The sequence below is a fragment of the Panthera leo genome, chromosome B4 (assembly GCF_018350215.1).
Source record: "Panthera leo isolate Ple1 chromosome B4, P.leo_Ple1_pat1.1, whole genome shotgun sequence".
NCBI lineage: Eukaryota > Metazoa > Chordata > Mammalia > Carnivora > Felidae > Panthera > Panthera leo.
The window spans coordinates 102,045-116,818 of record NC_056685.1 but is presented as its reverse complement, the minus strand read 5'-3'; the positions used below and the strand labels follow the sequence as shown (position 1 = coordinate 116,818).

Below are 14,774 nucleotides of genomic sequence, written 5' to 3'. Positions count from 1 at the left end.
CACAGTGCAAATGTCCCCAGCGGAGCTCACCCACAACCAAGCGGGCACTGACAAGCTGGTGCCCACCGTCGGAACTGCAGGTGTCCCCTAGTGGCGTTTCAGTCTTGGTTCACGTTTAGTAGGCCTGTGAAATCCCTGCCAGGTCTCTGCCAAATTGAAATCTAGGGCTCAAATGCTCACTAAACACACGTGGCCGGTGCTCCCGCAGAACTGCAAGGAGAGAACATTCCACCCCACAGAAAGGTCTACCAGGCAGCATGCGCCAACCTAAGGAGTGGTCCTAGAGCGTGTTACTTTGCCCACATATTAAAAAAAAGTTCATGCAATCATCACTCAAACAGTATCATGATGCTCGCCAGCAGGCGTGGAGGCCAGAAAGCATACGGTGCGCACACACACACGTGTACATCTGCACACAGCCACACATGCACGTACACACATGCAACAGACACGTGCACATGTATACACGTGAGCATACAACACAGAAGCCCCTGGTAACACATACATGCACATGCACACATGCCCACACACACCCATGCACATACACACATGCACACCAGGTATGCATGCACATGCACACACGTGTGTTCACACACACGTATGCACAGAGGCTCGTGCACATGCACAGGACTGCCTTCCATAACCAAAGCATTAAAGCATAAAGTGAATTTGTAATGTGGAAACTATAAAAAAATGAAGCAACTTTGAAATGAGACATCCATTTGTATCCTATCAAATTGGTAACAAAAAGCATCGGAAAATACTTTCATGGTGGTCTAAACGGGTATAATCTTCTGAAGGGCAATTTGGTGATTTTTATCACACAATGTGCTCACCCTTTACATTTAAGAATTCCACTTCAATACATTTATCCTGTGAAGGTGGCCAGATGTAATTACATAAATATGTGTAAGCTAAGTGCGTCTTTTTAAAAAAAAAATACAATGGCCCATACTGTGTTTTAAAGATGGATCTTTCAGGCAAATAAAATCTTAAAAGCTACTTTCACTTAAAAGTTATGGTTTTCTCATCTTTTCCTGAAAACTTCATGGCTATTTCAGGAATATAAAATTCAAATACACTGGAATATAACGACAGCATGAGTGCGGCCCAGCTCTGGACACAGCAGCGCGTGTCCTGTGACTGGAAAGGCGCTGCCGGTCAGGACAGAGTGGGTGACACAGATGAACGCCATCAGGGCACTGTGTGAGTACGTCACAGTGCACCCTGCTAGCGGAGGAGCCTGGGATACTACTGCCGAACAGACACGATCTGGCTACATTCAGGCATGCACGTGAAGTGACACAGACACAAATGGACAGGCACGTGCACATGCACATGTTCACACGCACGCGGGAGAGGTCTGTGAGAACATTCACCTACTATGTGATAGCATTGCTGGAAATGTTATTTTTTTATCCTCTGCTAAATTACCTGAATTTTTCACAGCAAACTATAAAAGAAATAATTTTAAAGTCCCCCTTTTTAAAATTAATGAGAGTTCTCTATAAGAGTGTAAAACAGTATGTTACTAGTGTTTTTTCCAAATCAAAATGCTAACATGACATTCATAGGCTACTTTTCAAGAATAATCTACTGTGTCTGTACGGTTTAATTACTTTCAGAAATGCAGACATTCCAAAGATATAGCCTCAGGGTTGTGATATTCTTGAGATTTATTATTAATGTTAATAAAATTATTTTAAATTCAGAAAACTTTTTTTCACTTTCTTAAAATATTTGTAAATAGTCAGATACATGAGATAAAGCTGTTTGAACCGAAGCAAATCTGGAAACAGCTAACCGCTGGCCAACAGACAGCCAATTCTCAGTGACATTTTCAGTGCTGCAAGGGATAGAGATTACGTAGAAACAAAAGTCTTCTGATCACTATATTAGAAATACTCATTTTTAGGTAATGAACAGAGCTTCCATTTACTACTTCCACCTGCACTAAAATTTGGCTCTGGGCATCTTATCTTCAAAATTCCTCATTAGTATATCTACTTAATCTATATTCTTTCCAAACGTTGAGTAAGAGGTTGGAGATCAAAATTCTGATCTGGAACTATGTTCTTGGGTCCCAGGGTACAGACTCTCTGTTCATTAAGCGCAAGAACATTTAAGTCTGCTCAGTTACTTTCATATTAGATCACAAAAATGGCTTCAAGTAAACTTGAAGTTTTGACACTTAAAGAAAAAAACAAAAAACAACAACCAGAAGGTTTACCTTAGAGAGATTTAAAATCCCATTAGAATTTCAAGGTTATTATGGTCCCTTCTCCCAGGACAGAAATTGTTAGCACCTATCTGCTTCTTGAGCATAATAATTAAAAGAACAGAACAGATCCTACACAGTAGTAACTATTTCTTCAGAAATTTTCAAGCTCAGAATAAAGCTCACCACCCCGACCCAGACACAGGCTTTCTGAGCCTCATCACGGTGGCTCCCCGACTAGGAAAGCAGCGTGTGAGTCATGAGTGTTTACCGACAGACACCGCATCACCACAGCAAGTGGAGCTGCCTCACAACATGAGGAAGTCCAGACTAGCAAGACAGAAGGAAAACCAAGGGCTAGAAAAGAAAAACAGAATAGGGTGCACTGTGGCTATCATATTTCTGTTATCCAGTAACTCTGAAATTAACAACAACAACAAATCATCTAATCAGTAAAAGCAGAGCAAACACATAGAGAATGGAATCTGACAACTTGACAGTGGGTTCCTACAAAAGTAGTATTAGACATTTTCTTCAAAGGTATAATTGCTGCATTTCCATTTAGGAATATAAAATATCCACAATAAAGTTTAACCCATCCTCAAAAATCCCAACGGTTTTGAAGTCTTTACTATGAAAATAAGAACTAAATATTAAAAAGCTATGGCTGTAAAGACACCATGGTGTCCAGAATTGCATTTCCTAAGTCTCAGAGTCCCTATCTGACCAGGGACCCGTCCTTTTCTATTTTTACTACCTTAATGCTTTTGTTCTTAAGGTCTCATTAGTATCTTAACCTCCTCAAGTGTCATTATTATCAGAAAACAGAAGCTATATATTTGCTTTTAAAATGCACAATCCAAATCCACAAAAATAAAATATGGGTATTAACGCAGTTCCCACACCACCAATGAAACTAATTTCATGGAGACGTCACAAATTATTGCAGACATCTAAGAGGAAGTCCACAACTTAAGGCTTGATACTCATCTAGGCAGATTCAGGGATTTATCACTGATCTAGCATTTAGGCATTTGATTATGAGTCATTATTACACACTGTATTTGTAATGCTACCCTAATGGTCTCCTGTCTGCCTGAGTATGTACAGTGGTACTGTGAGATGAAGTATATCAAGGTAAAATACGAGTACATCCAGTACCTCTAGTGAGGTGATGTATACTGAGGTAAGACACTGACCAGGTATGAGAGCGCTGTGAGGTGAAGCTGTAACACTGAGGTAATACACTGAGTAGGTACAGTGGTGCTGTGGGATGAAGTATCCTGAGGTAATACCCTGAGTATGTATAGTCGTGCTGGTGAGGAGAACTCTGTTGAGGCAATATACGGAGAGTATCCAGTACAGTGGTACTGTGAGATGAAGTACACCGAGGTACATATGGAGGAGTACAGAGCCGCTGTGGGATGAAGTATACTGAAGCAATATGCCGAGTATGTAGAGTAGTGCTGGGAGATACACTACACTGAGGTAATACACTGAGTAGGCACAGCAATGCTATGAGCTGAAGCATACTGAGGTAATACACTGAGTATGTAAAACAATGGTGAGATATACTATACTGAGGTAATACACTGAGTAAAGAAAGTATGCTGCTGAGATAAAGTAAAGGAAGGTAATATGCTGATGACGTGTAGTAGCAGTGGGAGAAAAAGTATACTGAGGTAAAACACCGAGTACATACAGTAGTGCTGGTGAGATGAAATATACTAAGATAATACAAAGCCAGAGTGACTAAAAGAAGATTAGAAGCTCATCATACTGGCAGGAAATTAGGGTCAGTATTAAAGAAGGGAAAAATTACGAAGCCACAACTTTTTAAAAAATAGAAACAAATATTTAACTTACTCAAGTAATGTAAAATATATTCAGAAACTGAGCCCATGAGTAATCTGGGCAATTTGCATGGTTCCGAATACATATCATAATAATTATAAACACAAAGCAGAAGTTACAATAAAATCATTCCTTACGAATCACCATCAATGCCATATGCAATGTACACATCATGTGTACGTACACACACACACACACACACACACACACACACACACACACATTCTACAACCAACAAGCACAGCCAGGTATACTTTTCACTGGGGAAATAATAGGAACAAAAATAATTGTGGAAAGTACCTATTTTACCTACCAGACTATTTCATTTTGCTTTAAATAATTAGAATGCTTTATATACAACTATCCCATCCCTCCACCCTCCAAATAAAATATAAGCAAGGAATAAACTAACCCATGATATGACAAAAAATAAGGGCGACATTACATGGATATAAAATGGGAAGTAGATACAAAATGTTTCCAACAATGTGCCTTTTGCTAGCTGTGTTTTCTGAGCAGTAGAGAGCACTGACTGAACCCAACTTGGGACAGGAGACTGGTTCTTGCTTTCCAAAGACTATGCATTAAAGGAGTCACACAGTCCAGGGGCAAGTGTAATGCAAGAGAAGAAAGTGTATTTTTATGTGATTAAAACTTTCTAAAATCCATACCCTCAATGTGTCAGTGTTCTGTGATATGCATCGAGTGCTGTGTTCATTTACCGTCATTCCAGTAGACACCCCCCACCCTCCAGTACTTTATCCCTTCACCTGGCACACCACCTGGGGTATCTTTGTGCAGCTCTCATTAATGAATTCCAACCCTCTGACCAGGACACGAAAGCTCATTGGTACTCACCCTGCAAACTGGGCACTGCCAGTGACTACTGCTGTCTCTAAGCCTGTACTCATCAGACAAACACTTGGAATGATACACACGAAAACACAGGTCACATATCAACACCTCTCCAGGCAAATGGCATTCAAAACAATACCAGTCATGATTTTCTGTTTCCCAGTCCTACAAAAAATACAAAATAATTTCGTATGACATTTTGTCAATATCTGCAATGACTAAGAACAAAATTGAAACTAAAGTCCATCACAAGTTAGGCATTAAAAACAATTTTAGACATTAACTGTGTTAAAACAAGAGGGAAAAAATACCTAGAAATTTGCTTCTTTAAATTTTGAATGTCTTTCCTAAACAGTATTAATATTCAGAATATCTTAAAGTGATCTGATAGTAAAACCAGCCCAAAATGAAGTAAGTCCAAAGCCAATCCCCATTCTAACATTATCTTTCATCTTTTAATATAATCTATGGAATAATTTCTCCAGTAAACTGAATAGCCCACACCAACACCTATAGCTTAATATTTCAAATAAACAAACCTCTGTTTTGTTCTGCGTTTTTTTTTTTTAAATATAGTAAGTACTTAGCACACTGTGGGAACAGAGAGAATAGTAATAAATGGTGATGCTCACTATTCTTATCTTCTCATCCATGGTATTGGATGCTTTATTGAAAATAACATTAATCAGAATGTCCATGTTCTGACAGTTGTCAAATTTTCAGGGTCTGTTGAATTTGGAAAAATAAATTGAAAATGTGAAACTAAAGGTTTAATCACATTCTCCAAAGGACATTACCATAAAAAAAAAACCAAAAAAGGAAGTAGGTTTATTTTCTTATTGGGACTATCCTTGGAAGTAAAAGAACATAACTACAGGTGCACAGGTGGTCTTCAACATTTTCTGTTAGCTCCGTGTCTGTACGGCCAACGGCATTTAAATATAAACAGGAAGATGTTACAAGTTGTCTTAGTTTAGAATTCATTAATTCATTTTTCATATTTCACTCTCAGCTTTTATGAAAAAATACCTGTGTTAGGAGTGACGGATTAACTCCCAACCTTCTCTTGTAGATGCAGTAACTAAACGGACAAGGCTTGAAACTACACTTTGCATAATCAAGTGAGCCACTTTCAACGGGGATCCTGAAATTCCAGGCTTCAGCTCTGCCATCAGTTTTCTGTCATAAACCAGTCTACAGTCTGCTTCTGAGGCTGGGCAGCTTTCTCATTTTCTCTTACATCCGTAACAACTCCAACAACTTGTCTAGAAAGCGCAGCTCCTCTGGCACCTGTGGTCCAAACGCATTGCTGCCTGACCTTCCTTATGAGAAGCCTACTACCCGCTCCTTCAAAAGAGAAGAGAGTCACTAATGTTCTAAAATTCCCATCTTCCTACACTTTCTACCCATCCTCATGGCTATGGTATATTGTGCAAAAATATAAATTTTTGGTTTGCTTTTTATTAAAAGTTTGGTCTTTATCGACCAAAGTAATAAAGAAAAAAGCATGACCATTTCTGGTGATTTGCTGCGGATATACATACTCTGCAAAATTACTCTGGTGGAGTAATTTCAGTCAGAATACCAAAAAAAATCTGAGGATACTGATCTGACATAAAATATGGCAGAAGGAATCTAGCTCACCGACTGGGACAGAGCACGTGCGTGGTGCTTGGCTGTAACCGTGGTCACTGGGGCACCCACCTCGCATGGCTCATGTGGGAAGCTGTACTTCAGCTACTGTAATTTTTGTCTCATGAACTGTTGACAAATTAGGTTTCAGTAGGGAAAACATACGTTGTTCCATTTTTAATTAACAGAACTCTTTTCCAGTTTGAAACAAACTCTTTCAGAATATTTTCTTCACGGCTGTTCAGAAACACCTTAAAGGATTTTGGTGGCTTTTATGTGACTCATCATAAACAAAAGAAACCACCATCTCTCATCACTTGTATTGTTTTTACACTAATTCATCTTCCTGTAATTCTCAGATCCCCAAGACCAGAGAGCAAGAGAGCTCACGGCTGGCGCACAGCTCAGGTCTCTCCAGAACCTCCCGCTTCTTTCTAAGCCTCCCCTCGCCCGTCCAGCCAGGACGTGAAGATGGCAGTGCATCTCTCTTCAATGGAGTTTGTACTCGGCCTGGTGTTTCACAACCGTTATAGGAACGAAAGTGTAACCCAAATGCAGGGGAGACACATGGGGACACGTATTCATACAAGAGCATGTATGCGCTGTTCATTCTTTTAACTGCAATAGCTGTTCAGAACATATGAAACATGCAAAAAGTCAAGTTCAAAAGATTCTGAATCCAGGAAACACTGTTATGGATATAAATAATGTAAGCATGTTTGTTACAGGCAGAATTGCCTACAGTTTGTCTTTTAGTAAACAAAATCCATCAATATAGGACTTGTGACCAACGCTCAAAGTGTGCCAAAAAGCTAAGCGTGTATATTCACTGGATTTCACTAGATGTCAGCAACTACTCTAGATAGAGCCTGAACAACAGTGTAGTATGTGAAATGACATTCCAGTACTTCAAGAAAGTTTTAAAAATGCAAACCTACTAGCATAAAACCAAAACTAGAAGCGGTGTAAAGATAGTATGATTTTAAAGAATAATTCTAACAAGAGTAAACTAAGCCTTAAAAAAAAAAAAGATAGAAATGTAATGCCAAAAAAAAAAAAAAAAAGCAGAATTAAAGTAAAATAACATAGTGCAAAATCAGTTCACCTTGTTTGGGGCTGCTGTCCTGGAGAAAGGCTGCATACTGTAGGCCTTTCAAAATAAAAACAAAATAATCTTGGTCTCTCTACTATAACTTTGCTCAACATCAGGCAATAAACAGAGCTAAAGGGATTTTTGTACACAAACTATTATTTGCTATACAACTTACATTAATTTTTAAATGTTATAACTGATAATCTATGAATGTCTAATCATCAATGAAAAGACAGTTGCACACAAACTCAAGGGTAATTACTTGTTGGAGAGGAAACTTTGACACTAACACAAAAGCTACAAATGAACAAAGAGAAAATTCAAAGAGAATTCATGTGCCAGGAAACCTATAGTGATGTTAGAAAAACATTTTACTAACAAATTCGGTGCCATTAAAACTTTGCACAAGACCATGAATATATGTCCTTTTGATCTGAAACTGGTTCAAGTTGGTTTTTTTTTGTTTTTTCAAGTCAGGAGTGATGATTGTGAACGCAGTAAATACAATACTTGACCACAGACTGAGAGCCACACAGGCTGTCTTCCGAACCAGGAGAAAACACTCCACCATCTATAGAGAAGCAGCCTGCTGACCTACATCTGTCACCATTAACAGCATTTGGGTAAGACTCTGGGGCCACCACACAGGCTCAAATCCCGGCTCCCGCATTCACGGGCTGTATGATCTGGGGCAGAATACCTAGCTTCTCTTTGCATCATTTTCTACCTGGGAATGAACAAAGTAATACTGCCTAGTTTATGGGGTTTTTGTAAGGATTGAATGAGTTACTATGCTCAGTGGGTGCCCTCTGCTGATGAAGACAATCTGTTTACTACAGTGCACAAACAGGACTTGAGGACAAGTCACAAAATGGTGTGACGTTTGTAGTAATACGTGTGCGAGTTTCCTCCAAGACTTCAAGTTCCTTGTGACAGCTGACATGTGTCTGTAAGCTAGATGGAGCCAGAAATAGTGCCAACTTGACTTAGAGACAACACAGCAACAAGAGGGCTCAGTGGGAGAGCTGTGTCTATAACTAGGCCTCCCACACTGTAATCCACCCTTCACCACACTCACGAGAGACTCCAACTTTTAAAGTAATTCCCTCTTTATACATAATGAACAGATAAACCTTACTTTATCATCAAATATGTGTCTGTGGTATCCTAACATAGAGAGAATACAAAAGTAAATCTCCACAATCGTAGCCTTAATTCTGTTAATAAACAAATTCTGTTATTAAATTGTTAATAAATATCATTGAGAGCTAAGAATTTGGTGATTAAATATTTCCAGTATTTTAAATATTATTTTTCAAAAGTAAAACTATTACAACAGTGTACGTTGCTTAGTGAAATAGAATTTAGGAGGGGAAAAAAGGAATCACACACACACAAAACCAATCAGTCAATCAAAGCTTAAAAGAATATAGGACAGCATGACCCAAAATATTCCACTGAATATGGAAATTCTTTACCAATTCAAGACTTTCTAAGTATGTTACACTTTGAATACACATAGAACCACATTATAATTGGTTTCTAGTTGATTAATAATCACAGATATTTAACATTTAGTAAATAAGTGACTATGTATATATTTATTTTTTTAATTTTTTTGTTTAATTTGAGAGAGAGGGAGTGTGTGCAAGCAGGAAAGTGGGGCAGAGAGATGGAGAGAGGGAGAATCTTAAGCAGGCCCCATGCTCACCATGGAGCCCAATGCAGGCCTCAGTCCCAAGACCCTGGGATCATGACCAGAGCCAAAATCAAGATGCAGATGCTCAACTGACCGAGCCACCCAGGTGCCCCAGTGACTATGTATATTTCTGTATCTGAGACAGGTAATGGACCTTTGGAAGAAAGAAACTGTAGTTCTGCACACAGTCAGCATAAATATAATAAAATATATTTCACTTAAAAAAATCAACAGTATCCAAGGGGCATGAAATTTTGCATTTAGGGAACTTAAAACATAGGATTGATTAATTTGTGACAACTATAACAACAAAAATGCAAAGGTCTAGTCTTTAAAAAAATTCTTACTTCAATACTTGTATTTATGAAGTGGGCTGGGACAGTCAAGCTGTTGAATTCAGCAGGCCTCCCTTAATATTTTTTCAAGAACAAAGCAAGAGAACCCTTTGTTGCCATGGCTGTATAATGGTGTGATTTCTGAAGGAGAAGACATAAACGCAGATGCATAACTCCTGCGTCTTACCTAAAAGATGTGACCTTAGCCATGTTTTGAGAAGTACACAAACCACATCTACTTTTAGACTAGCCACTTTGAACCTGGAGAAGCAAAAGATTATGGGGAAAATGTGTCTATGTTGCCCCTCTATAAATTAACACTAAATCCATGCATCCCCAAGATAACTTGTGATCTCTTCAAGAAACCACAAAATGTGTATTTCCATTAATTATGCTTCTTTTCCCAAAAGTTTATTTATTTATTTTGAGGAGTGGGGAGAGGCAGAGAGCAAGAGTGAGAGTGAGAGTGAGAGTGAGAGTGAGAGGAAGAGAGGAACACAGAATCCCAAGCTCCCAGACTCCACACTATAAGCACGGAGCCCAATGTGGGGGTCAATCCCACAAACCATGGGATCATGACCTGAGCCAAAATCAAGAATTGGACGCTTAACCGACTGAGCCACCCAGGCGCCCCTAATTATGCTCCTTTGAAAGTGTTAAAACATTAAATACATGAGAAAAAGCAAAAACTAAAGAATTCTATCTTTTCACCTGGGCCTACTTTAAAAAGCAGCACGAGGTCCTGCTTTTCAGCAGGAGCAGCCGGACTCTCTGAGAAGGAAGCACTCAGACTGAAGCAGCCAAGACCTGAGCTCCTGCCTACAGGTGCATCTGAACAGCAGAAGGGTTCCAAGTGGCAGTGTCCTACAAGCGCATGGATTTTCAAATGGCAGCAATCAAGAAAGAAGAGATGAGACCCTAGTCCAGATCTGAGAGGTGAATAAAGAGTGCTTTCATACAGAATGTCATTGCTAGGCACTTTTAAGTCAGCTTCTACACTTGTAACCAAGTTATTTAGTGTCAGATCAAACATACCTGTCAAATAATAGGGCAGAGTCATGGCTTTGTGCCAGGAGCCGTGAAGAAAGCAGGAAGCATGAAATAAACAGTATTAACTGCCACAATATCAAAACGTGTATTTGATACATTTATCTGCAAATGATCCATAACTCAGGGATACCTGCCCTATTGTACTACATTCAATACTTTCATAAGACCTTCTGTCTTTACTGAGCACCTTATGAGTTAAAAGTTTAACTCATAAGAAATTAAGTTGTCTTTATTACAAAGGGAGCTACCTTAGTACCTTAAATACCAAACTTAGCCGAGCAAATGGTGAAATTCTGCTCAAGAAATACAGTTCTCATGATGTGAGAATAAAGGAAATAACCATCATGATCAAGTATGAATGGAATGTAACCATTAGTGTATACTTCTCTAGAGCAAGCAGATGATGAAGCAGTCTATGAGAACATGCAGTATTTCTTTAAAAACTCAAAAAGCCTTGATAGAACAAAATGCTGAATGGTCAGATATCACAAAATTTCACTCTATGCCTTGGGTCTACTGGCCTTTATTAATATAATTTGGAAAGCTCTGAAAAACATTTCTAAATGACTTCCTTGGATCCCATGAGTATTAATGACATACAAATCTGGAAGTATAAGAGGACCGTAGAAAATTTACAAGAGTGTCTCCCGGTTTCGCGGGATTGTCATTTTAAAACTGATTGGTACAGATACTTTTGCTAGTTTGTTGACTAATATTTAAGCAAACCATTTAAAATGGAGAATGGCCTCATTTTTAATAATTGGGTTTTTTATTCTGCTTTCTCAAATGGTCATACTTAAATATCACCATTAGGATGCTTATCTCTACCCAATTTTATCACTTTCTCCAAATGAGTCACCACTTCAACAGGGCTATCGTGCTGGTTTGGATCAGAAATCACTCCAGTCTAGCAGAAGGCACCTCAGTACAATGGAGGCCACTGTCCTGACTTACACAGGCTTCCTTTTAAACAGATTATATATAATTATATCCTGACATACTATTAGCATTAGACATTTATTACGTGATTTCTGGAATTAATAAAAGTAATGTGTATGATATCCATATCTTTCAATTATATCAGTTTGTAAAAATAACTAGCAAGAGAAAAGGTAGCCGAGGTGGAATAAAAACATGACACCAACAAGCCCTCTGCTCAAACACGGAGGAGCAGATCAGAACTACCTGGTCTTTGCTACCATAAAGGACTGAAGACAAGACCATCCAAGCTCCGTGCTAACCAGGAATATGCCTTGCGGACTTACTAAGGAAAATCTGCCTTTTCCCCACCTCTGAGGTACAGCTAACACTTTTAGAGGTTATAGAAGGAAAAGAAGAGTTTACTACCCATTTTCAAATGACAGAACTTCCTGAGTAAAGAGTATTTTAACCCCCAATTAAAGGTTTAAGACAAATAACAAAAAAATCTTAATGCATTTCCTTCCCAAGGCCATATACATCTAATTGACTTTTTCTTCTCTTGGTAGGGAGTCGGAAAGTCAACAGGATTAATAATAACCTACACCTTTCCATTTAAGAACTCAAGTGTTCAGAGGATTCCACCATGTACAAGGTGGAGAAGGTATGAAGGAGGCCCCAGACCCAATGCCTGGACTAGCGGGGTGGCCACAAGCCTACAGAGCGCTTCCGTGCAAGTCAGAACAGGCGACCCTTCCCCAAGACTGGCTTCATCAGGGGAGAGACGTGCCGTATGGGAGGGCACTGCTGGTAGTGCAGACTGGGTGCACTTCCCAAGCTCTGTGGTTCAGAATGGGCCCAGACGCAGTGGCCCACATGCACGGGCCACGCAGTTCGAGATGTTTGCGTGACACACGTCAGCTCCATGTCCTTCTAGGGTATCCTTAGTGTATGAAAATGGGAGCAGGACCTCCCTCAGGGAACAGGTGCTAACCCAGTCATGGGTCTAAGATACACAATCTCATCACTCTGTGGTTCCACCTCAAACAAATCCAGGGTCTTGGGGAAAGTTCTATACAAAGCTCCTTGTGTTTAAAGATACAGGTTAAAAAGTAAAAAGACCCTGATGAGAATTTTTGCTTGTATGGTTAGGAGGAAATGTATGTGCTTTTGCTAAACTGTATGTAGGCATTTCTTAAGCATATTTGTTCACTGGCCAAAATTTGCTTTGAGTACACAGCTATATGCTTTATACAGATAATTTCACTGAATCCTTAAAACAATCAAGTGAAATAGATATTAATACGCCCATATTATAGGTGAGGAATGAGGATCAGAGGTTAAGAAATTTCCTCAAGGTCACACAACAAAATAAATGTTTGAGATGGGGTGGAAACGCCATCTATTAACAATATAAGACCTGACCCTCTTTCTGGTGCAATACACTGTCTCCGAATTTTTATTTTATTTGCTTATTCTATAAACTAGGCACAATTTTATACACCTAGTTGTACTTGTGTACATGCATACATATAACATGCATACTTAGTACATAAAATGTTTATAAGAACCAACCAGAATTAATAAAACCTGTACACTGGTTGTTTCATTTACATACAAAATTTCATCTTGAAAAATGAAAAAAGAAAAAGAAAAGGATGATGCTATAAATATGTAGACTAAGGACATGTAAAAATAAAAAGAACACAGAATCCAATGCAGTGGTGAACGTATAGTAGCTCATTAACTGCTTGTTGAAGTAAACTGAACAGAGAACCTCCAACTTGGAGGGGAAGAAAACTTACGGGAAGTAAGGAGAAATAAAATCATTTGCATGAAAAATGTACACATGGTCCACAAACCAAAATCCTACGGATTAGATTAAGTTGCACTTACTATCGGTTAATTATATATAAATATCAAAAATTACCAGTATCGCCATCTATACTATACTATACATCTATACATGTAAACTTCCCAGTGTGTTGGGATTAGACATTTTCTATTACCTGGATTATATTCAATGTATAAAAAGGTATCAATTATCAATGTCTGATGGGAGATTTAGATCACCTCATGCTATAATTATTACGACTTGGCCCCCACAGTTTCTTCATTGGCAACAAAGCTCTACTTTTCTGAAAGGAAGTGAACAGAGAAATCACCATGATGGAAACATTCTGACTTAAGATTTCAAGAGCACTTCTAGTGCTCACATCAGATGATACCAGTGACATTAAACATTTTTTCTTCCACATTTTGTGTTTATGGAAAATGTGAATTTTCTTTCCTAAAACTTTGAAGGCACAGATTCAACTGACAAACACAGCACTGAAACTGAACAACTTCCCTAATGTTTAAACTTACTGCTGCCCCCATGGACCAGCTGCCCCCAGAAAGCATGCCCCTCGGGCCTGACGGCGGGCGTGTGCGCCCATACATCCACCCGGGAGCCAGAAAAGGAAAGACGATTCACAATTCTTGGGAAATGTTTCCACAGAGAACAAATTTTAAGGTTTTGTGTCATTTTTATGAGAATTCATGATAAACACTCTCAAAACACCTACTTACTAAATCGACTCCTTTCAGAAACTAAAAAAAATTAGTATCTATTATATTTGAAGCCTACCATCTTTAAATGATGTTCCTCAGCAAAACTTAAGACTTTTCTAATCAAGAAGTATCAGAGGCATATAAAGGTAGGAAGATAAAAATATTACACAGGAAGCCAATTTTTACACAAGAAAAAAAATGCACTTCTCCATGGGCCCCTGAGTATCCAAGTATAACGTAAAAGGAAAGAGAAGACTAAAATGTCCTCACTTCAAAGAGGAGTCAAAGTAAGAACTAGGCAAAACTATAAAGAAAATTTAACTCTGTCTTTCCTGATTTGTATTAGAGTGCCACCAAACCAGCTTATGGTCATGGTCAGTGAGGACACAGGCCAGGGGACCCTAACGTGGCCACCGTTGTTCCTGCAGAAACCCTATGGACAGGTGGCTCTCGGCGTGGACATCACCCAGCCTGAAGTGAGCAGTTTCCCAGGGAAGGCCATCCTCCTTTTCACTCTGTCTAGATGGCACTGACATTATCCTACATTGAAACATTCTTTACTAGCAT

General features: G+C 38.9%; 1 protein-coding gene across 12 annotated transcripts in view; it reads right to left on the bottom strand.

Annotated features, from left to right (window-relative positions):
- The window catches only part of ZMYND11 (zinc finger MYND-type containing 11), a 133,557-nt gene that overhangs the window by 34,053 nt on the left and 84,730 nt on the right, over window positions 1-14,774 (bottom strand). For 7 of the 12 annotated variants that reach the window (XM_042944712.1, XM_042944711.1, XM_042944709.1 and 4 more), the window contains exons 4-5: window positions 7,665-7,709; window positions 4,931-5,092 (exon numbers count right to left, since the gene is read on the bottom strand). The exons of 2 other annotated variants lie outside the window; for them this stretch is intronic. In XM_042944712.1, the coding sequence (XP_042800646.1) occupies window positions 4,931-5,092; window positions 7,665-7,709 (207 nt within the window). Of the gene's footprint in view, window positions 1-4,930; window positions 5,093-5,559; window positions 5,654-7,664; window positions 7,710-14,774 lie in introns of those variants that run through there. 3 more of the 12 variants (XM_042944715.1, XM_042944716.1, XM_042944719.1) reach the window with 2 other exon arrangements.